General features: G+C 49.1%; 1 protein-coding gene across 3 annotated transcripts in view; it reads right to left on the bottom strand.

Moving 5' to 3' along the window:
- Positions 1–22,766, bottom strand: part of ZC3H12D (zinc finger CCCH-type containing 12D) — a 34,904-nt gene that overhangs the window by 4,859 nt on the left and 7,279 nt on the right. For all 3 annotated transcript variants that reach the window (XM_047769975.1, XM_047769976.1, XM_047769974.1), the window contains exons 2-4: positions 20,153–20,533; positions 6,847–6,986; positions 1,409–1,643 (exon numbers count right to left, since the gene is read on the bottom strand). In XM_047769975.1, the coding sequence (XP_047625931.1) occupies positions 1,409–1,643; positions 6,847–6,986; positions 20,153–20,463 (686 nt within the window). In that variant the 5' untranslated portion in view covers positions 20,464–20,533. The remainder of the gene's footprint in view (positions 1–1,408; positions 1,644–6,846; positions 6,987–20,152; positions 20,534–22,766) is intronic.

Here is a 22,766-nt window from a genome sequence, read left to right as displayed (position 1 = left end):
GTCCTGCCCAAGACCAATCAGAAGATCACATTGGGTCTCCCCTCAGGTCCCACTGTGGGGTATAAAGACTGTGCAGAGTAAGTCAGGCCCTGTTTGTGTTTTTTTGTTGTTTTTTGTGGGGTTTTTTTTGCTTTTGCTTTTTTTCAGGGCTTCATCTGGGGCACATGGAAGTTCCCAGGCTAGGGGTCCAATTAGGGCTGCAGCTGCCGGCCTACACCACAGCCACAGCAACGCCAGATCCGAGCCACGTCTGCAACCTACACCACAGTTCATGGCAACGCTGGATCCTTAACCCACTGAGCAAGGCCAGGGATCGAACCCACAACCTCATGGTTCCTAGTCAGATTGGTTTCCACTGCACCAGGACAGGAATTCCCAGGCCCTCTTTTCTTAACCTGTGTGCACGTGAGTCCTCTCTCCCTCTCTGAAAATGTGCTTTCACTTTAATAAATTTGTAAAACATCCACCGCTCCAATGCTTGGTTACGGTGAGACAGGGATGGAGGAAACTATGCCGGTAACACAAGGATGGTTGATTCAAGGTGACAAACATCCAGCCCAGAAGGGGGGGGCGTTTTTCCCCCACAGTCAGCCAGTAAATGGCAGAACCTCAGTTTGAAACATCTCCCGTGCTTTCAAAGCCCCAGCTCTTTCCACCACACACACTTGCCCCCCCCACCCCCGCAGGGTTCCAGGGCAGGAGGTGGTCCGCCGTGTGCAGGGGGCCTGATACAGCGGCCATGTGGCCTCTCTCTGCCCATCTTCCCTTCCCCAGAGCTGCCGCCTTTGACACTCACTCATCTACATCTTGTCACTGGCTGCCCATGATGCCCAGGCTGGCTGTGGCTGTGGCAGATAAAAGACACATGGTCCCTGCCCTCACAGAGTTGGGGACCTTGTCCCAAACCACGTTCCTAAAACCCAGTGAGAGAGCCCAGAACTGGAACAGAAATTGGAATGGGAGTGATGTCCCAGCTCACCATGCCCTCCCACCTTGTGCCACGCTGTGACCCACACTCACCTCGCCAGGCTCCTGGCCATTGCCCTCAGCGTGCCTGAGAATGTGTGCACTAGACCAGTGATCTCGCCCTCCTCACCTCAGCACTGCCTAGGGGCCCTCCCCCAGCCCCTGCTAAGGGGTCTGTGCCTTGTGACCCTGACATTGCCCTCCCCCCCACTGCAGCTGGTGGCTCCAGGGTGGACCTGACCCGGGGAAACCCATCAGATTCTCTTGAAAATGTCAACCAAGCAGTATTAAGACAGGGTCGGCTGCAAGATCTTTACAACCTGTGACTAAGCCCCGCTGGGACCGGACTAGGTGGCCTGGCTTCTGTGCCACCCCCTTGCCCTGACCCCCGACCCCCTCCCCTCAGTGCCAGGTTCCAGTACCCGGCGTGGGCGCCACCTACCGGTCGTTGACGAAGGAGAACATGAGCAGCCTCTGCTCGATGAACCACTTCCACTCTGGGTTCTCGCTCTGCAGGTCGCGGTAGTTGTCATTGGAGACGATGACCCCGTCCTGGTCGTAGGCCACCTTCACGATGTAGCGGTCATCGTAGCAGACCACCCGCTTGCCGCTCACCTTGCGGGACGGCGTGTACACCAGCACCGCCTGCCTCTCCAGCTCCTCCAGCACGTGCTGCTCTGGGGACCACAGGGCAGGACCGCATGGAGAGCGCTTTCTCCAGTGGACTCCCCACCCCCAGAACCGTCCTAAGATCCGGGGCGTGGCAGCAGCTCAAGGCTCCTCTCTGATCCCCACCACATCCCCGGCCCCACCTCACACATCCCCCCCTATACCCCCCACCGCCTCACCCCAACCCCAACCCCCCAGGCCCAGGCGGTCAGATGAAGAGCAGGGAGGTCTCCAGAGGAATTTGCCAGCAGCCTAAGGTCAAGTGGGCTCTGCCTGTGTCATGACAGGAGTCCAGAGGATGGTACCCAGCCAGGGAGACACACTTTGGAAGGAAGAGTGCAGCCACAACTCTTGTCCTGAGGATGGTTACCTTCCACGATGCCCCTAACACAGCAGACACAGAGGCCTTCCACTGGAGGAAGACACCCCCTTTTTCTTCCGCCTTTTTAGGGCTGCACCTGGGGCATATGGGAAGTTCCCAGGCTAGAGGTAGAATTGAAGCTGCCACCGCCTGCCTATGCCACAGCCACAGCAACACGGGATCTGAGCAGTATCTGCCACCTACACCACAGCTCACAGCAACACAGAAGCTCCTTAACCTACTGAGCGAGGCCAAGGGATGGAACCCGTGTCCTCATGGATGCTAGTCAGGTTCGTTACTGCTGAGCCACAACAGAACTCGCAAAAGGTCCCTATTTTGACTAGACCCCTGGCACTACCTTAGGAATTACTAGGAACCCCACATCCATCTGGGATTGTCCCACATGACACAGGAGTCTGCTGGGACACCATCAGGATGCAGCAGCCCACAACTGACAGCTCTGAGGGACACAAGAATGTCACAGGGAGAGGCTGGAGTTAGGAACCTGCAGCCTGGATTCTGGCCTTGGCTCCAGTTCTCAAGTTCTTCACATCTCTGCACGTCAGGTTTTGCATTTATAAAATGAGGAAAATGACTCCTGCCCCTGCCTCACAGCAAGTGAGGAGACTGGACCAGTGCCTGGGCGGGGAGGGGGCTCTCTCCTCCTCCCCACCCCCCTCCCCTCGAAGGCTGGGAGGAGGGAGCGTGTTTAGCTTGGTGCAGCCATTACAACGCCTCTTAACAGGAGCTAAAATCTGCATCTCTGGCAGGTCTACTCTTTGATCTTAGTTTTGCCTCTGGAGACACACAAAAGAAATCCCTCCTCCACCTAAGTTACCCCAAAGGTAAACTGGTACTAACTACTGTATCCTTCCCAAGTTGTTTCTCCCCTCCGGTCTGTGTCCTTTCCTATATGACATGGTTCCCAGACTTTGAAAAAGTACATAATACATGTATGGTACAGAGAATCACTTTTTATATTTTGGGGTTTTTTGTTTGTTTGTTTGTTTGTTTGTTTGGCAATGCCCATGGCATGTGGAATTTCCAGGGCCAGGGGCTGAACCCTCAACACAGCAGCGACCCAAGCCACTGCAATGACAACACCGGATTCTTAACCCAAGGCATCACAAGAGAACTCCCAAGAATCACTTTTTAAAAGGTCGTGTGTGCACGATGATCATTTTGTGACATATAAAAAAGGTCAGATCAGTATGTGGCATGCCTGAAACTAATATTATATTGTAAGTCAATTATCCTTCAACTAAAAATTATAATTAACTAGATGCCATGTGTGCAGAACTCCCTTTGAGAAATAGAACACTGCCCGTGCTTTGAGGTCCCCATTGTCCCTCAAATCTTGCATCTCCCTCCACTCACTCTTAAGATAACCCAGTTTTTAGAATTTTGTGCTTATAATTCCTTGCTTTCATTTTTTGCAATGCATATGTGTGTACCCTTCAAAAGGACTATTTCCAGAGTTCCCATTGTGGCATAGCAGAAACGAACCCGACTAGGAACCATGAGGTTGCGGGTTCAATCTCTGGCCTCGACCAGTGGGTTAAGGATCCGATGTTGCCATGAGCTGTGCTGTAGGCTGAAGACTCGGCTCGGATCTGACGTTGCTGTGGCTGTGGTGTAGGCTGGCAGCTGTAGCTCCAACTGGACCCCTAGCCTGGGAAGCTCCATATGCCACAGGTGTGGCCCTAAAAAGCTTTAAAAAAAAAAAAAAAGACTATTTCCAATGTGATTATGAACCTCCAGATTTTACACAAGTGGAATCATCTTGTACATATTCTTATGCAACTTGTTTCTTCATTGGACATTGTGTGGCTGAGGTTTGGCGCAGAGGTTTTGCACAGAAGTCTCCTGGTACAGAAGGGCAAGGGTTCCTCTAGGGTCTGGCTCAGGAAGTGCTCTTGCCAAGTCGCAGGGAAAGGGACTTGACAAGATAATGCTGAACTGTTTTCCAAAATGGTTATATCAAGTTACTACCCAACACAGCATCTAAGGTGACTTTGCCAGCACTTGGCATTGGCAGGTTTTGGAATTTTTCCCAGCCTGGCATGTGTATAGTGGCCTCTTGTGATTTTATTTTGCCCTTCTCTGATTACTAATACAATTGAGCGTCTCTTTGTATGGTTAACAGCCCTTTGTGTTTTCTGTCAAAGGCCTATTCCTGCCTTGAGCACATTTTGCTATTGGTCCTTTGTCTTGGTCTTATTGATTTGGAGACGTTCTCTATAGATTCTGGACAATAAGCCTTCATCAGGGATACAGGATGTACAGCCTCTCCCAGTTTGAGGCTTGTCTTCATTTTCTTGTTTTGGTGGTTTCCGCTAACGAACAGAAGCTTTTATTTTAATGTAATCAAATTTATGAATCTTTCCCTGTCTCTCTGTACTTGTTGTGGTTTGTCTTCCCTACCCCAAATGATTTCCCTACTCTTTATCCGAACTATATTTAAATATTACACAACTGTCGAAAGCCACCACTCTCCATGTTCAGAGCATAAAGAATAATTTGGGAAAACCAGCTCACGATGAACACAAATATTTATCTCCCCTCCTCATAATCCCATTGGAAGAGCATAAAGAAATATATATAAGGATGAGTGGATCCATAATTACATTAAAAATGGGCTTGAAGGGAGTTCCTGCTGTGGCGCAATGGGATCAGCGGTGTCTCTGGAGTGCCATGTCACAGGTTTGATCCCTGGCCTGGCATGGCGGGTTAAAGGATGAAGTGTTGCCACAGCTGCTGCAGCTCGGATCTGATTCCTGGCCCCACAACTCCCAAGGGGCAGCGAAAAAATAAATAAAAAATAAAGGCTGGGGGTTGCAGCAAACCCAGGGTTTTTACGCATCTTGGGAAGTCAGAAAGCAGGTGGGATCATACGAGTTGGACAGTGCAGAGGAACCACACCCAGAATGTGCACAGATGCTGATGTGGGGGTGGAGCCATTTTCCCTGAAAAGTCCCAGCGTGCCTCAGTGGGAGTGGCAAATCGGCACAAGTCAGGTGATTAACTGAGGGGCTACTAGGGGGCAGTTGCAACCACCCTTTCCTGCCTCCCTCATTATAAGGGAAGTGAAGCTAGAACTAGGAAGGAGGAGGTCCCCATGTGGCCTTTGACCTCCTAAAGGAAAACCAGCACCCTTTCGAATATGTGGTGGGCAGAGGTACCCAGCTGTCTGCCTGCGGGGTGCACTGAAGCAAAATCTGCTGGTCAACACCAATGGTGAGACCTGCCTTTTAGGGAAAGATCCAAATATCAGGAGAGAAAACCTATGGAAATTGCACAGATATGTATTTAACCAGTCAGCATCTTTATTCACCAGTAAACACTGACAAGCAAAGAATCACCAGACTTTTGAGAAGAAGACCTAACAGCACAAAGAGGGATAGAGATGAAAAAAAAAAAAAGAGAGAGAACTGACCCCAGAAAAACTAAATATGATTCGTGGAACTTAAAAGAATTTTTTTTAAAAAAAGTTCTGTCTCTTTTTTCCATTTTAGTATAGAAATAGTCAAGAAGATACTGTATGCATAAAATAAGAATAGTGTTTTATTTAATAAGTAGAGGAAATCAGAAAAAGAAGAGAAGCGACTGGTAACCATTGACAGAACTGAAAATAAAACCAAAAACTTTGGGTCAAAAGGCTGGAAGAAAAAGTCAATGAAACATCCCTGCATCCCCAAGAGTCCGGCCCCACCATCACTGACTCGGCTGAAACACCAGCAATGGCTCAGCATGTGCTTCTTCTTACAGGAAAACCAAACAAACAAGCACAAACCCGTTTATTTAAAACACCGGTTCTGGAGTTCCCATCATGGCTCAGTGGTAATGAACCTAACTAGCATCCTTGAGGACACGGATTCGACCTCTGGCCTCCCTCAGTGGGTCAAGGATCCTGCATTGCCGTGTCTGTGGTGTAGGCCAGCAGCTGCAGCTCTGATTCAATCCCTAGTCTGGGAACTTCCATTTGCTGCAGATGCGGCCCTAAAAAGACAAAAAATAAATAAAACAAATAAAACACCTGTTCTTTGTAGCTTACGATATTCCTCATTGATGTAAGATTTAAAAATAAAAAATGTCCTGGGTCTCAGTTTCCTATGTTGTTGTTATTGTTTTTAATAATGAAGAGATTGGACCAGCTCTTCCAGTCAATAAACATCACTGGACCCAATGAATGTCTCTTTCAGTTTCTATATTCCTTGAGGGATGGGATGCAGACCCAGTCTTTCTACAGAGTGATAAAAATTGTAAGACACAATTATTTTGGGAACTTAATCATTCGTACTAAAAGATTAAATACTTAGTTCATTTATCTGTCACCAGCTATTTATTTATTGAGGACCTACCGTAGGCCAGCTACTATGCTCAGGGCATGGGCTCTGGCAAGGACCATTCATAGTCAGTGCTTTCTTGGAGCTTATAGTCCAGTGAGGAAGAAGTTCCCATCATGGCTCAGTGGAAAGGAATCCGACTAGTAGCCATGAGGACATGGGTTCGATCCCTAGCCTCGATCAGTGGGTTTAAGGATCCGGCATTGCCGTGAGCTGTGGTGTAGGTCACAGATGCGGATCGGATCTGGCATGGCTGTGGCTGTGGTATAAGCCAGCAGTTGCAGCTCCAATTTGACCCCTAGCCTGGGAACTTCCATATGCTGCACGTTTGGCCCTAAGAAAAGAAAGACAAAAAATTAAAAAAATAAAAAAAATAAATAGTCCAGTGAGGAAAACAGGCCGCATCAAACAATTAGTAAGTAGATAATTGACTGTAACTGTCCCAGGATTACTGCCAAGGAAAGGCACATGGTAGCTCCTGAGCAGGTATCTGCTCCAGCATACCTCTGATCGGGGTATCAGATCTCGGTGGGTCTTTCCTCCAGGAAGGCACAAAAACTTTGATGTAGGTGTGTCCTCTGTCCCTGAACCAGTCTACAGCCAGCTGGATTCCCCGGCAAGAGAAGGCTTCTTTATTTCCGTGGCTACAATGAGAAAACAAAGAAATCTGTAGAGAAACAGGAAGAGTTCCTAAAGAGTGATTGTTTTTCTGGCAGAGCCTAGATCATAGTCTCATGATCAAAAGGAATTAGGCAAATCTGCATTCTGAAAATAGACATTCTTTACACAAAATATATCCCTTAACTGGAACCACGTAACTTTTGATAACAAGCAGAGGCTGTTGGGCTCCAAGGGCAATACATTCCAAGGATTAATAGACAAGATCTTCTTCAGGGAGTCCCCGCTGTGGCTCAGTGGGCTATGAACCTGACTAGTATCCATGAGGATGCAGGTTCAACCCCTGGCCTCACTCAGTGGGTAAAGGATCCAGAGTGGCCGTGAGCTGCGGTGTAGGTCGAAGACGCGGCTCAGATCTGGTATTGCCATGGCTGTGGTATAGAGTGGCAGCTACAGCTCTGATTCAGCCCCTAGCCTGGGAACCTCCATATGCTGCAGTTGCAGCCCTGGGGAAAAAAAAAAAAAATGGACAACATCTTCTTATTATCTGAAGCTGATAAGGCTCAAGAGAGGGTTGTCTATGTGTTATGGGGCCTCCCAAGTCCAAGTAAGTAGGGTCAGTGTGCCCCACAACTTCCACTGAAGCATCAGTCGATGGAGGCAGGCGGGAAAGAGTAGTGCGAGAGGCGGTTCAAGCCCAGACAGGGACCTGCATGCCTTATTAAAGGATTTTTCCTGCTCCTAAGAGGAGGGAGATGGATTTTAAGACTTGAGGGTCCGTGTGATCTCATCTGATCGGATGTCTGTTTCAGGAAAGCTCAACCTGGCAGCACAGAGGACTAGGTTGGAAGGGAGCAAGAGTGGAGGAGGGACACCTCTAAGAAGATGTTTAGTCACCAAAGCAAGAGTGACGTGGAGCGGGCTGGTGGTGGTGTGTACGAGAGAAGAGTCTGTGAACTTGAGAGATACTAGAAGGTAAAAATCTCCAGAACGTGGTGATGGATTGAGTACAGGGCTGATAGAGAAAAAGATGTTGAGGAGGCTTCTAGATCTCTGGTGTGCATAATGGGGCAGCAGGCTCCCTGAGACAGGGGGTTCTGGAGGAGGACAGCAGTTAGAGAAAAAGGTCATGAGTGGGGTTGGAGGAGCTCTGGGACCTCTAAGTGGAAATGTTAAATAAACAGCTAGGCTTCAGAAGTGAGGTCTGGGCAAGAAAATGTGTGAGTCATCCGTTTAAGCAACAGTTGGAGCCATGGCGTGGAGAGAATTGCCTGATTGTCCAGAGAGAGAGTGAGCGGCTGAGGGCTGGACCGGGAGGAACCCTGGAACTCAGCAGCTGGTGGAGTAGAGGAGGACAATCATACAAAAGAGACAAAATGCATCTACCAGAGAAGAAGGGGGTAAAGAAGAAGAGGCTGCACCGTGGAAGCCACGGGAAGGAGGCAGCCAAACGCTGCTCCCAGGGGCCAGTGAAACCTGAAAACATCCCTCAGACTTAGTCAATGGAGGTCAACGGCTACTTGCTGAAGAGGGAGACAGGTGCAGAGATTTGAGACACTGAGAGTACAGACTCAAAGGGACACAGCCGTGGATGGGAGGCAGCCTGGCCTTAAGAGTGGATCACACTCTGCTCACAAATTTCACCCTAGCCGCCCGCATTCCTTCAGCCCTTTGTCCTGATCATGCACCCCCTGCCATGCTCACCACAGGGCCTTTGCACACACTACTTGTTCCCCTCTGGGACCAGTCCACTGCTCCTTCAGATCCCAGCTGCATCTTCACCTCCTCAGGAAAAGCATCTGCTGGCCTCTACACCCATCAGATTCCCAGCACTTGTCCTTGGAGCACCGCCCTCCTTCCTGGCACTTATTGGACATGCACCCTCGCCCCTGGGATGAACTGGGTCTCCCCCCGTTTCTAGATCATAGGTTTCTTTTGCTGCCTGTTGAATCTTCAGCACTTAGCATGGCGGTGCCAGATAACTGGTAAGGGTTTAATGAAACCGTGTTGAAGGAATGAATGACTGAGAAGAAATGGGTCTTGTGAGCAGCTGGAGGAGGCAGAGCCCAGGCAGAGGGAAGGGTTGGCTAGAAGGACCCTGACGCAGAAAAGGCTTCCATGTCTAGGGACCAGAAAAGGGACAGTGTGGCCGGAGCATGTGGAGCAGAGAAGTGTATGCCGGGGGGTGGGGGGGGTTAGATGCTTAGTGAGCCAAGGGTTACCAAAATTCTCATACCCTTTCCAGGCAAGACTAACACCTCACATTTTCACATTTGTGCTTTCTCGGCTGTTTTCTCAGAGGGGGTTAGGGTAGGTCCAGGTTTGTAAAGAGAAAAAGGGAGTCTTGGAAACACTAATGGTATTAGACGCCGGGCTCTGTGCTGCTGTAAAACACAGGGAACTATAACCAGTCACTTGTGAGAGAACATGACCGGAGATAATACAAGAAAAAGAATGTGTGGGAGTTCCTGTCGTGGCACGGCGGAAATGAATCCGACTAGGAACCATGAGGTTTCAGGTTGGATCCCTGGTTTTGCTCAGCGGGTTAAGGATCCAGCGTTTCGGTGAGCTGTGGTATAGGTCACAGACGTGGTTCAGATCTGGTGTTGCTGTGGCTCTGGTGTAGGCCGGCAGCAACAGCTCCAATTAGACCCCTACCTCCATATGCTGCAGGTGTGGCCCTAAAAAAAAGACAAAAAAAAAGGAAAGAAAGAAAAAGAATGTATATATATGTGTGTATATATATATGTGTATATATATGTGTATATATATATGTATATATATGTGTGTATATATATGTATATATGTATAACTGGGTCACTTTGCTGTATACCAGAAAATGACAGAATATTGTAAAGCAATTATAATAAAAAAATTTTTGGATTTCCCATTGTGGCTCAGCAGGTTAAGAACCCAACTAGCATCCATGAGGATGTGGGTTCGCTCCCTGGCCTTGCTCAGCGGGTTAAAGATTTGGCATTGCTGTGACCCATGGTGTGGTCGCAGACATGGCTCAGATTCCATGTTGCTGTGGCTGCGGCATAGGCCAGCAGCTGTAGTTCTGATTCAACTCCTAGCCTGGGAACTTCGATATGCCGCAGGTGCGGCCCTAAAGAAAAAAAATTTTTTTAATTTTATAAAAAAATAAAAACCGGGCTTTGTGGAGATACAAGTGAATTCTACACTCCTATAGCTCCAGCAACCATGTCAGGAACGAGGCCTCACCCCCTAGATCTCCAGCTTAGAGAAAACAGCCCTTTGGCCATAGAGGCTGGGCTGTGAATCTTATGCAAACAGTAAGGAGCAAATATCAGTGGGGCTGCCTGTGGTAAAAAGGAAGAGGAAGTGGAAAGCTAGTCCCTTCCGCCCCTGCAGAAGTTGAAAAAAGAAAGGAGATGGAGGAAGAATGAGGAGGCCATTAACAGGTCCTTACCCTGCACCCCCACACCTGCCCCACCTGCTGAGCCGCCACCCCCCCCCCCTTGGGGATGGCTAGAAACACAGAGGTGGGTGTGAGGAGAGGCTGAAGGCCTGTCTTTCACCACAGTCCGGGCAGGTTGGAAGCCTCTCTGAGAATTCCTAGTTTCACTGGGCTGCAGGGTTGCCTTGGAGGAAAGCAGCCGACAGGTGAACCGGAAGTAATAGCTCTGGATCCCTTGCCTCTCCAGGCCTGGAGGACTGTGGGAGGACTGGAAATGGACACCGAGGCCGCCACCAGGGGAGTAGCCCTTTAAGCCAGCATGGCTCCCCAGAAGGCCGAGGGGAACACATGACCCTCTGTTGACCATTCCAGAAGTGGGGTCAGCCCAGCCGCTCTGCAGCAGAGCCCAGGGAGGGTCCGGGACCCCTCCCCCAGCCCACACCAGGCCTCAAAGCCCCCAGGTGCCGATTGGGAGAAGAGCAGGGGGAGGGAGAGGAAACACGAGGCTGAGTTGTCCAGAAGACAGAAGATGCTGAACATGATGAACCAGCAAGTGCCAAGTCTGCTCCTCCCCGCTGCCTAAAAGGCGGTGCAGAGATTACATCTACCACAGAAAATAAGGTCTGCCTGCTGTGCACAGTGCAGCAATGTGACGCTTTGACGACACCCACACCCCTCCCCCGAACACATGTATCTCTTGGCTGCAGCAAAGTCTGTCCCCCGACAGTTCTCAAGTAAACACATCACTGCCACCATTCTTCTACAATTTCTTTTCGCTCTTTTCTGTGACTACGTATCTGTTTCTAACTGTTCAAAAGCCAACTTTCCATCTCTGACACCTTTGATGGGCGTGTGATTTGGGGCAAAACCAAGTGAACAAAACCCAAGCCCTATGAGGAGGCAAAGATAAACACAAGGCGACCAGCTGCAGTGACTCTGGACCAGATCACAGCCTGCAGCGGCCCTGGCTACGGGCAGGTGGAGGGGAGGGGATTGGTGGTTCAGGAGTTCAGGAAAAGAGCTAAGGAATGATGCCACCATCAACTTCGTGCAGCAAAAGCCAGCATGACAACAGGACTCCACGATGGCAGACTCCCCCCGTGGCCCCCACCCCCACCCCGACCAGGAGACAGGTAAGTACCAAGAAGGCCCTGGGAAGATGGTGGGAGTGTGTATCTGCCCATCACACGCGGGGGCAGCAACACCTTCCCTCTGTCCCTAAGAAGTGCCCTCTCTTCCAGCTTGAATTCCAGGCACGGGGAGGTCGAGAACTGACCCCAGACCCCTAAGCTGGTCTTTCTGGAATGGAGGATTTCCACTCACATCCACTTTTGGCACACACCCTACCCCAGCTTCTCCTCATGAGACTTCTGGTCTCTTGAAATGTGAAGATTGTCTATTGCTCAGTCTTTGCCATGTTTTGTTTTTGTTGTTTTGTTTTGTTTTATGAACTTCCATCATGGCTGCCCTAGTTCTGGCCACAGAAAGTCCTGGCAGGACTGATGCTACAGGAAGAGGCCACCTCCTCACCACGTGGGAGTCTGTCTCTAGGAGCTGGAAGAGCTCTGTCAGGCAATAAAGCTCAGCTCACCCTGGGAGCCCTGCATACAGAGGGATGTAAGCAAGCCAAAGAGCCTCTCCTCCGGGCTCCTCCCCAACTCTATCAGCATCAGGGTGCAAACACCTCAATCAGCAGGGCGCTCTGCTGGGGGCCAGGAGAGCAGTGAATGAAGCAGATCTCCCCCTAGCTTCCTGAAGCTCATTTTATAGAGAGAACCCTGAGTACCTGGCCACACATGCCTAATTTTGTTGTTGTTTTGTTTTGTTTATGCTTCTTTTTTTTTTAGGGCAGCACCCATGGCATATGGAAGTTCCCAGGCTAGAGGCTGAATGGGAGTTACAGCTGCCAGCCTGCACCAGAGCCACAGCCACAGCAACACAGGATCGGAGGGATCCGAGCGGCATCTGCAACCTACACCACAGCTCATGGCAACACCGGATCCTTAATGCACTGAGCGGGGCCAGGGATCGAACCCCAGCCTCATGGATACTAGTTGTTTTATACGAATGGGTTCATTACCCCTGAGCCACAATGGGAACTCCTCATGTGCCTAATGTCACCATTGCAAGGAGCCCTTGAGGAAGTGACCTTGGTCCCATTTTACCCTTGAGGAAACGGAAGCAAAGCAATGTGCCCAATTCGCTGATCTCACAGCAGATCTCAGAGCCGCCTGCTCTATTGGGCTGCAAACTCTTCCTCCTGTCTCCACTTCTCCCATTTATTCCAGCCCTCTCTCCAGTCTCTGTCCCTGAGATCCAGACAGCAGCTCCTTCGGAGCAAAAATGACCAGCTATTAAAATGCTCTGAGCTGGGGCAGAGACCTTATTGCTTATTAAGTCATGGAGAACCAGTTTATCAGGCAGCAGGCTGAGCACCAGGCCCTGGGAAAAGAAAACAGGACTAGTAGGTTTCAAATAAACAGAAGTGGTAAGGGAAATGGGTTGCTGCCTGAGGCAAATGTTGCCTACTTGACAAGAATGTCTGGGGCAGCCGCCTGCTGTTACCTGTTAGCAGATAGTCATTTACAGTAACTGACAATCTAATCTGAACTTCCCTGTATCACTAACTATTGCTCTAAGTCTCTGCAGGAATTAGCCACTAGCTCACAAAACAAAACAGTCCTATGAAGACTGAGGTGGGACAAAAGGAAAAGACAGATAAGCCATGATTTCTTGGAGGTGTGAAATGCAAAGCGGATTGACTCTGTTTCTTACTTGGGGTTAAACGGCAAACACTCTGAACCTGGAATTTATAGCCCTTTTACCAAGAGATCGCTCCCCAGCTCAGCTCAGAGAGAGAAAGGGAGTGGCCTCTGGGAGAGGGAAAGGAGAAATGGGTGCAGATTTAGGGAGGAACCCAAGGCCAGTGTTGGTCAGAGTCTATTCAGAGGCTCAGAAGCAGGTTGGCGCCCCAGGCTGGGAGCCCGCCCCCTAGCGGTAGTGGGAAGGGGCCTGAGGGAAACTCCCCACTGTGAACCTGAGCTCTCTTACTCTATTCTCCAGAATACACCAGATCCTGCTGAGGTTTTTAACAGTTTAAAAACGTAAACAACAACAATTCAAACCAAAAAATCCCCTTACACTCCCAGATGAGGACACATTCAAATGAAACACTTGCCAAGGCCATTAAAAGGATGTGAGATTATCAGGTGGTTTTCCCCAGACTGAAGGCCTTCTACTCACTCCTTTGCTACATTTGCCTAAAAAACATACTCTTGTATTTGTGAGTACTTGCGGGCATTTGTGAGTCTGCCAGGCAAGAAAACGCTGGTGAGAGTTGGCAGTAAGAATTAACATTCTTCTCAAACACCAAAGTGCAGGTGGTAACATGCTTTCAGTGAAAATCACACTTTTGGGGAGGGGGGCACCCTCTCATATGTGGAAGTTCCTGGGCCAGGGATCGAATCTGTGCCACCACAGCAACCCAAGGCACAGAAGTGACAATGCTGGATCCTTAACCTGATGCACCACCTCGGAATGCCAAGTCACCTTTTTTAAAAAAAATACCTCCTGGGAGTTGCCATTGTGGCTCAGCAGATTATGAACCTGACTAGTATCCATGAGGTTGCGGGTTTGATCCCTGGCCTCGCTCAGTGAGTTAAGGATCCGGCGTTGCCATGAGCTGTGATGAAGGTCGCAGACGCAGCTCAGATCCTGTGTTGCTGTGACTGTGGCCTAAGTTGGCAGCTGTAACTCAGATTCAATCCCTGGCCTGGGAACTTACATATGCCTTGGGTGCAGCCCTAAAAAGCAAAATAAATAGATAAATAAACCTTTATCTTGGACTTTTTTTTTTTTTTTTTGGCTTTTTAGGGCTGCATCTGAGGCATACGTAAGTTTCCAGGCTAGGGGTCAAATCAGAGCTACAGCTGCAGGCCTACACCACAGCCACAGCAATGTGGGATCCAAGCCTCGTCTGTGACCTAAAGCACAGCTCCTTAACCCACTGAGAGAGGCCGGGGATTGAACACCCGTCCTCATGAGTCCTAGTTAACCGCTGAGCCACAAAGGGAACTCCTGGACCTTTTTCTTAAGGCCAAGTGTACAGTGATTCCAGTGTTCAGCTCCCATCTCCCCCTCTCCCTCATGTGTGTGCACGCGCGCGCACACACACACACACACACACACCCCTGAAGGGGTAAAGACTATGCTTGGAAATCGGTCTCTGTGCTGCTGGCCAATCAGAGCTGCCACTCAATGCACATATGACCTTCCGAGGATTCCCAACAGGCTGGTAGCTGCAGGAGGGGCCCCTGGTAAAGGAGTGGGGTCTAGTGTGTCCTGTCTCGAGTGGGCACATCTGGGGCTCATCACGCGTGGGTAGGGCTCTGGGCAACACAGGTAGGCTCCGGCCCCAGAATAAAAGCCTGTGGAGGGAGTTCCCATCATCACTCAGCAGTAATGAATCCAACTAGTATCCATGAGGACGTAGGTTCGATCTCTGGCCTAGCCCAGTGGGTTAAGGGTCTGGCATTTTCATGAGCTGTGAGTTGTGGTGTAGGTAACAGACTTGGCTCGGATCTGGCATTGCTGTGGCTGTGGCGTAGGCTGGCAGCTGTAGCTCTGATTTGACTCCTGGCCTGGGAACTTACATATGCCATGGGTGCAGCCCTAAATAGACAAAAAAAAAAAAAAAAAAAGCGTGCCTGTGGGGTCAAAGATCCATGGAATTTGCAGCCCAAAGACACACAGTGCCAGAGGAAATGAAGGGCTTTGGAAAAAGCACTGAATCCAGAGCATGGCACTTATTGCTCTGTGACCTTGGGCAAATAACTGACTCTCTCTGAACCTCAGCCAAAGGAGAGAAATTCCTTTACAGGAAGAATGCATTTATTTCCTTCACACATGTGTAAAATAATCACCCTGAATCTTAGAATGTTAGAGAAGAAAAGCCACTTAAGATTATTATTACAGCAGAAATGATTACAACTGTACAACTGTACTTCCCTAAAACTTTTAAAAATAAAAAAAATAAAATAAAAAATCACGGGAAAAAAGATTATTATTACTTAGTCCAACTTCTTAAGTGTATAAACAGGGCTCAGAAAAAGTCAGGCCACTCACACAAAGGCCACACAGCAGCTAAGCTGAGGACCTAGAACTGTCCTGAGTCTTAGGTAGACACCCTATGGAGCTATTTACACTTAGATTCAAGTTAACTCGAAAGAAATAAAACAGGAAATTCAGCTTCTCTGCCACACCAGCCACATTTCCAGTGCTCTGTGGTCCCATGTAGCAGGCGGCCACTGCATTGGACAGTGTGGTAAAGAACCTTCCATCCTTACAGCAGGTCTATGGGCAGCCCCAGGCTAGAGGTCAGAACTCAGATCTTTGGACTTTAAGCCCCATGTTCTGTCCCCCTGCTTCTGACCTCCCTGGTTTCCTCCAAAAATACAAGGGATTTGACAAAACTACAGGCAAGCCAAAGGCTGATTCTCCCAGGTCCCCACCTTGTGTGCTCACCTCTGCAACTTAGAATTCTCACTGAAGTTGACCCCCATCTAGGAGAGCATAAGTGAAGCCATGGCTCCTGCTTATGAGAGCCAAACCGACGCCTTTTGTTGCTACAGAGAGGCGATGGGAGGTTTTTTGAGTTGAGTGGTGCGGTTCTATTGAAATGACTTGAACAGAATGTGTTTCATAAAACAGGCCAACCCTTGGAGTCCCTCGGTGGCCTAGTGGTTAAGGATACAGCATTGTCACTTCTGTGCCTCAAGTTTGATCCCTGGTTGGGGAATTTCTGCATGCCGTGGGTGTGGCAAAACAAAAACAAAAATAAAAACGGGCCTATCTTGTGTGCTCCAAACACACTGCCACTTCTTTTGAGAAGCATGTGAGGAGTTCCCCATGTGGCCCGCGGCGGGATCAGCTGCATCTCTGGGACACAGGGTCTATCCCTGGCCTGGCACAGCAGGTTGGGGATCCAGCGTTGCCACAGCTGTGGTGTAGGTCTCAACTGAGGCTCAGATCTGATCCCTAGCTCGGGAACTCCATATGCTTCGGGGCAGCCAAAAAAGAAAAAATAATAATAATAAATAAATAATAATAATAATAAATAAAAGCACTTGGCCAGTGATCCTCACTTCCAGCCTCCAGACAGTAGCCATCCCAGGCCTACTGGGTTCAGCCACTGCAAAGAGCCTTGGGCTACACATTCTGAGGCTCTGAGGAGAGGAGTCCATGGAAACTTCCACAGTCGTGGCATAGTCAGAGCTCAAGGATGAAAGCCAGGGTCTGACGGAGCCAGCGCTGACCTTGGTCAAGCCCATCGAGGCCCTTCTGGTGCTTCTTCCTCTCTCAACTGAGATGGTCAGAGGCAAGGACAAATGACCCCTCTAACAGTTTCTGTTCTAACAGAGACTTTAGCGCCTCCCGTAAATCATGACATCATCTATAACCGCTCATTCTACTTTAGCGGGTCTTCACATTTGGAGGATCACAGACCCTCTAAATGTCTACTGAAAGCTGCTGATCTTCTCCCCAGGGAACTACATATATGAATACAGATTCCCCATTTTGAGTATCATTTCAGGTCATTGGTGGCTTTGAAGATGGAAGAGACCACAAGCCAAGGAATGCAAGTGGCCTCTAGAAGCTGGAAAAGGCAAGAAAACACATCCTCCTCTAGACCTTCCAGAAGGAAACACAGCTCTGCTGACACATTGATTTTAGCCCAGGAAGACCTACACCAGACTCCCGACCTCCAGAATTACAAGACAATAAATCTGTGTTAAGTCACTACATTTGTGTGGTCATTTGTTACAGCAGCAATAGAAACTAATACAGATTTTGGGCTTTAAGGACCCACTGAAACACAACTTCCCAAAGGCAATGTGGGGAAAAAAGAATGTGGCTGATGGAACTCCCGCTGTGGCGCAATGGGATCCTAGGCAACTCTGCAGCACCAGGACGCAGGTTCATTGGGGACATAGGTTCAATCCCCAGCCCTGCACAGTGGGTTAAAGGAAACGGTGTTGCCACAGCTGCAGTTTGGATTTGATCCCTAGTCAGGAACTCTATATGCCATGGGGCAGCCAAAAATGAAAAATCAAAAACAAAAAACGACTGTGGCTGAAAAATCAGGCTGTTGTTCTCTGTGAGCAAAGGCAGACGCTGCCCCAGGCTCCAGGGAACTGAGCCACAGTTGGCAATTCAGCAACAGGCACCCTACAGGATGGCACTGCCAACAGAAGATGCTTCTAGTGTGCTCGGGGCAGAAAAGACAAGCATCCTGGCCTGTCTTTTAACCCCCTCTCTGCTCCTTCCAGAACCAGACAGTGCATGAAGTCGCAACATCTTCAAAAACAGAGAATGGCAGCGTCAACGATAATATAAAACCTCAGCGAAGGAGAATTTTCAGAAACTATGGTTCTGAGGTTAACTGAGTTTTGAGGTTAACAGATAACAATTAGACATCACGCTGGAACCGTCCCTTCTCTCCAAAGGTGCACCCCGAACTAGGCTCCATCCTCCACAACCAAGGATCTGGCAGAGCCTAAGGTCAGAGGTCCTGCTGAAACTCTGTTGGAAGACACGGGAGGCTTTACTGTAGGAGAAGGAGGGGGGTGCAGCTGAGCGTCAGACCCCCAACTCTCTCCCAGATGTGCCTATGAACAAACTCAGTCCCACCCATCAGTTAGTGGCCATGCAGTTTCTCTTTTTTCCCCCCTAACTACTGGGATGCAGGAGGCAGGGGAGGGGATGTTTGTGTGTCTGTGTACACATGGACGTACACACACCAAGAACATACACAATACATATGTTCTGGGTAGCTGAGGTGGTTTTTAGGCAGCTTGTGTGTGAAAGAATTAACATTCTGACACATTCTTCATAATAAGCCAGAGGATGGCTTCTATTTGCAACCCACACAGATTGGGCATGAAGGGACTAGACTGATTGCAATTGCAGGACATGGGGGTGGAGCAGGATTAAGTGGATTTACCCAGAACACATCATGGTCATGTGCAAATAGAGGATGTGGTTTAAATTTGAATTCCAAGCAGCAACAGAGACTTTCATCAAAAGAAAACCCTCCACCACCACCCTATTATAACCATTCCTTAAAAATTATCCCCAAAGAGAGAATGCCTCCACTTTCCTGTAGCATCTGAAGACAGTTTTTTTACCCTTCAGCCATTCTGCTCTTTTGGAGAGCCAATGTCATCTTAAGGCTTCAATTTAAGCGTTATCATTTTCCTTTTTGTTTGTTTGGTTTGTGTTTTTGGCCTCACCTACAGCATGCAGAATTTCCCGGGCCAGGGATTGAACCTGAGCCATAGCAGTGACCTGAACTACAGCAGTGGCAATGTCAGATCCTTAACCACTAGGTCACCAGGAAAGCCACATTATCTTACTTTAAATGTAAGTCATTATCTTTCTATGGATGCCCAGAGGGAGAAGTACCTCATCCAGACCAGATCACCAGAGGCCAGACTACCTCTCAAAACCCAGCAGGAGTTCCCTGGTGGCTCAATGGGTGAAGGATCCAGTGTTGGCATTGCTGTGGCTCAGGCTGATGCTGTGGTAAGGGTTCGATCGCTGGCCCAGGCACTTCCCCATGCCTTGGGAACAGCAAAAAAAAAAAAAAAAAGTGCAGACTTTGTTTCTAGGACTCTCAGAACCTATTGGATTCTTACAAATCCCTTTAACTCCACCACATATCTTGAATTAGGCAGGCTTTCCAAGGCTCACCTACCTGGTGCCTACATGGAGTGTATATGAGAATGTTTTAGAGACCTGAGGACCGGCACCTAGACCGAAGGGAGAAAGCAGGGCTCCACTGCCTGCTGATACATCCACTCACACCCATCAACACCCCCTCACACATCCCCTAACACTGCTTTTCTCCATTCCCAGCATGGCTCAGCTTTGCAGCTGTGAATGGCTGACTTCCTATGGCTCTGCCTTTGCTGGACTGTAGCTCAGCCAAGCAGTAGAATAATGAACTTGTTTGGGCAAAGTGCCCACAGTGCCCAGCAGAGAGTGTGGGGGAGGCTGCAGAGATTCCCTCTCAGCTAAATTAGCCTCTCCAGGACCGATAAGGAGATGGGTGTGAAGCTTTCATCACTGAAACACACAAAGATGCCAATATACCAAAAGAATAGCTGCCTCTGAAGCTGGTGGGGGGCGGGGAGAGGCACACCTCCCAAACCTGCCCAGGGAACCCCACCTTGGCGGCTCACAACCCCCAGCAGAGGGCTCCCAGTGTAGTTCAAGGACATTTTCCCATCTGGCTCTCATACCCTTGAGGGAAACTGAAGAGCCATCTCTTGGCCTGTGTCACAGGAGAGGAAAAGAGATGCCCCAGCTTTCCCAGAGTCGCGCAGCTGGTTAGGGACAGGCTCCAGAAGCCAGGTTGGCCAAGGCCCAGGCCTGGGCTCCTCTGGAATTATCCCTGCCACCCTCCCAGGAGGGCCTGGCTCTGAGTCAGTGTACCAGTTAGGTGAACCCTTTCTCTGTGTCAGGGACTGCCCTAGACATTTCACGCAGCTCCAGTTCTCATGGCTTCCTTCTAAGGAGGTTGTAGACCAACATTACAGAGGGAGAAAGGGAGGCTCAGAGGGGTTAACCGACTTACTGAAGGCCACACAGCTACTGCGGGATGGAACGGGGATTCCAAGCCCCGTCCATTCGCCCCAAAGCTCTTTGGACCAAACCACCAAGAGGAGGAGCAAGGCTCCCAAACCGCGGCTCCAGGATGAAGAAAGCTACCTCATTGCCACGTTGCTGCCGTCGATCACTATGGGTCGCAAGGAACTGGCTGGGCAATCGCTCTCCCGCTCCAGGTCCACCCCCAGCCCGCGCTGGGTGGAGTCCGGGGTCCCGCAGCAGCCCCTGGGGACGAGCAGGGGCGCAGGTGCAGCACTGCCCTGGTGGGCGCTGGGGCGGCTGCCAGTCTGGATCAGCTCCTGCAGCACGTCATTCACCAGAGCATCCTCGCCCAGCTTGTCCAGCACCCTGACCACATCCTCCCGGCCGTAGCCCAGCTTCTGGAAGAACTCCATCTTCCTTGAGCGCTCCATGCTGTACCAGCTGGGCCTCCGGCGAGGGTCCTGACGCCGGCTTCCTCCTGGCAGAGCCCCGCGGCATGAGCTAGAGAGAGGAGGCACAATCAGGTGTTTTCTGGGCAGCGAGGCTGTGGGGTCACTGAGGGCAAGTTACCAGCTCCCTCCCGCCTTATCTGTCAGGAAATCATGTGGAGGCCCTGTCCCCTGGGGATTTTCAGTTTCTCACTATGGTTGGGGAGCCCCAGATGCACTGCTTTATTAGTGGGCTCTCCCAGGACCCCACTCATGGTCCCCACCAGGATGACTGGCCAGAGGCCCACGGGACCTGTGCGCCCAGGCCAAAAAAATGTTTCTAAGCTTCTGTTATGTCTGAATTTGCGTCCCCTCCACATTCACACGGTGAAGCCTATCACCCAGCCTCTCAGGATGTGACTGGACTTGGAGACAAGGGCTTAAAATGGGGTCAGTCCTCACCCCAGAGGACTGTGTCCTTATAAAAGGAGTTTTGGATACAGATGGGTACAGGGGAAAGCCAGGTGAAGACACTGAGTGGGGAGGTCCCGTCTCAGCCCAGCGGAAACGAATACAACTAGTATCCATGAGGACTTGGGTTTGATCCCTGGCCTCACTCAGTGGGTTAAGGATCCAGCATTGCCATGAGCGGTGGTGTAGGTCACAGACACAGCCTCGGATCTGGCGTTGCTTTGGCTGTGGTGTAGGCCAGCAGCTGCAGCTCGGATTCAACCCGTAGCCTGGGAACCTCCATATGCCACGGGTGTGGCCCTAAAAAGCCAAAAAAAAAAAAAAAAGACATGGCGGGGCAAGGCCATCTACCAACTCAGGAAACAGGCCTCAGAAGAAGAAAGCCCTGCCAACACCGTGGTCTCAGACTTCTAGCCACCAGAACTATAAGGTAATAAGAATAATAGTAGTAAGTTATTTTTTTTAAATATGCCTATAACATCATCCTGTGTGGGGTGAGATGAGGGGGGTTGGTTCCCGGACCCCCAAAGATACCAAACTCTGCAGATGCTCAGGTCCCTTATATAAAATGGCATAGTATTTATATATAACCTCCCACTTACACCTGAATACTTTAAAACCTCTCCAGATTACTTATAATACCTAATACAAGGTAAATGCCATGTAAGTATTTGTAACTACAATGTAATACTATGTAAATAGTTGCCAATGTGCATCAAATTCAAGTTCTGCTTTTTGGAAATTTCTGGAATTTTTTTTCCCATTTTTAATCCACAATTGGTTGAGTTTGAGGATACAAAGAGCCAGTTGTATGCATATTTATGTATTTATCTATACTAAATATATATATTAGATTATATATTATATATTTATGTTTATTAAAATATGTATATAAATATAATATAAAATAAATACCAAGTCTGTGGTTATTGTGTTATGACAGCCCAAGTAAACTAATATAGCCCCTCAGCTTGAACAGGGGAAAATACCCCCCTGGTGAATTCTATTCCCAGAAACACAACGTTCAGATCTAAATTCAACTCTATGCACTGGCACAGCTTTCCCTAGCAATTAATTCAGGTCATACTGAACTTCTAAAATAGAAGATCCTGGGAGTTCCTATTGTTGCTCAGCAGGTTAAGAACCAAAAAGATGCAGGTTCGATCCCTGGCCTCACTCAGTGGGTTAAGGATCCAGCACTGCAGCAAGCTGCAGCATAGGTTGCAGATGCAGCTCAGATCTGTGGCTGTGTTGTAGGCTGGCCCAGGAACTTCCATATGCTGTACATGAGGCCATAAAAACAAAAACAAAACCAGAAGATCCTAGCCCAAATTTGACCCTTTCCACTCAGCCATCACTGGCTGGCCTACATCTCTGTGGGAGTGGAGATTGGGGGTGGGGTACCGCAGCCTGACAGATGTTTATAAGAAAAAGATGAATAAACCAAAAGGAACACTCTGGACTGGGTCCCGCTCTCTCTTCTACTCACAAAGTCCTACATCTTTCAAAAAACCTTTTAAAATACAGAAATAATCATGAAACTATAAATACGGTGAGAAATTGAAACAATGAGAAAGTAGAACAAACAAGAAGATACGTCTCTTCATACATACCCCAAATCACACTTGTCTCTCCCACCACCTTCTAGCGCTTTTTTGATGCATTTACTTGCATATCTAGTAGATACACACATATACTGTTTTTGGGAGGTTGTTTTACATAAAAAGTATCATGCTGTCCATATTGCCCAGCAACTTGCTTTTCTTTTTTTTCTTTTTTTTTTTTTTGTCTTTTTGCTATTACTTGGGCCGCTCCTGCGGCATATGGAGGTTCCC

The sequence above is a fragment of the Phacochoerus africanus genome, chromosome 2 (assembly GCF_016906955.1).
Source record: "Phacochoerus africanus isolate WHEZ1 chromosome 2, ROS_Pafr_v1, whole genome shotgun sequence".
Lineage (NCBI taxonomy): Eukaryota > Metazoa > Chordata > Mammalia > Artiodactyla > Suidae > Phacochoerus > Phacochoerus africanus.
The sequence above is the reverse complement of the archived record's forward strand: the minus strand, read 5'-3'. Positions and strand labels throughout refer to the sequence as shown.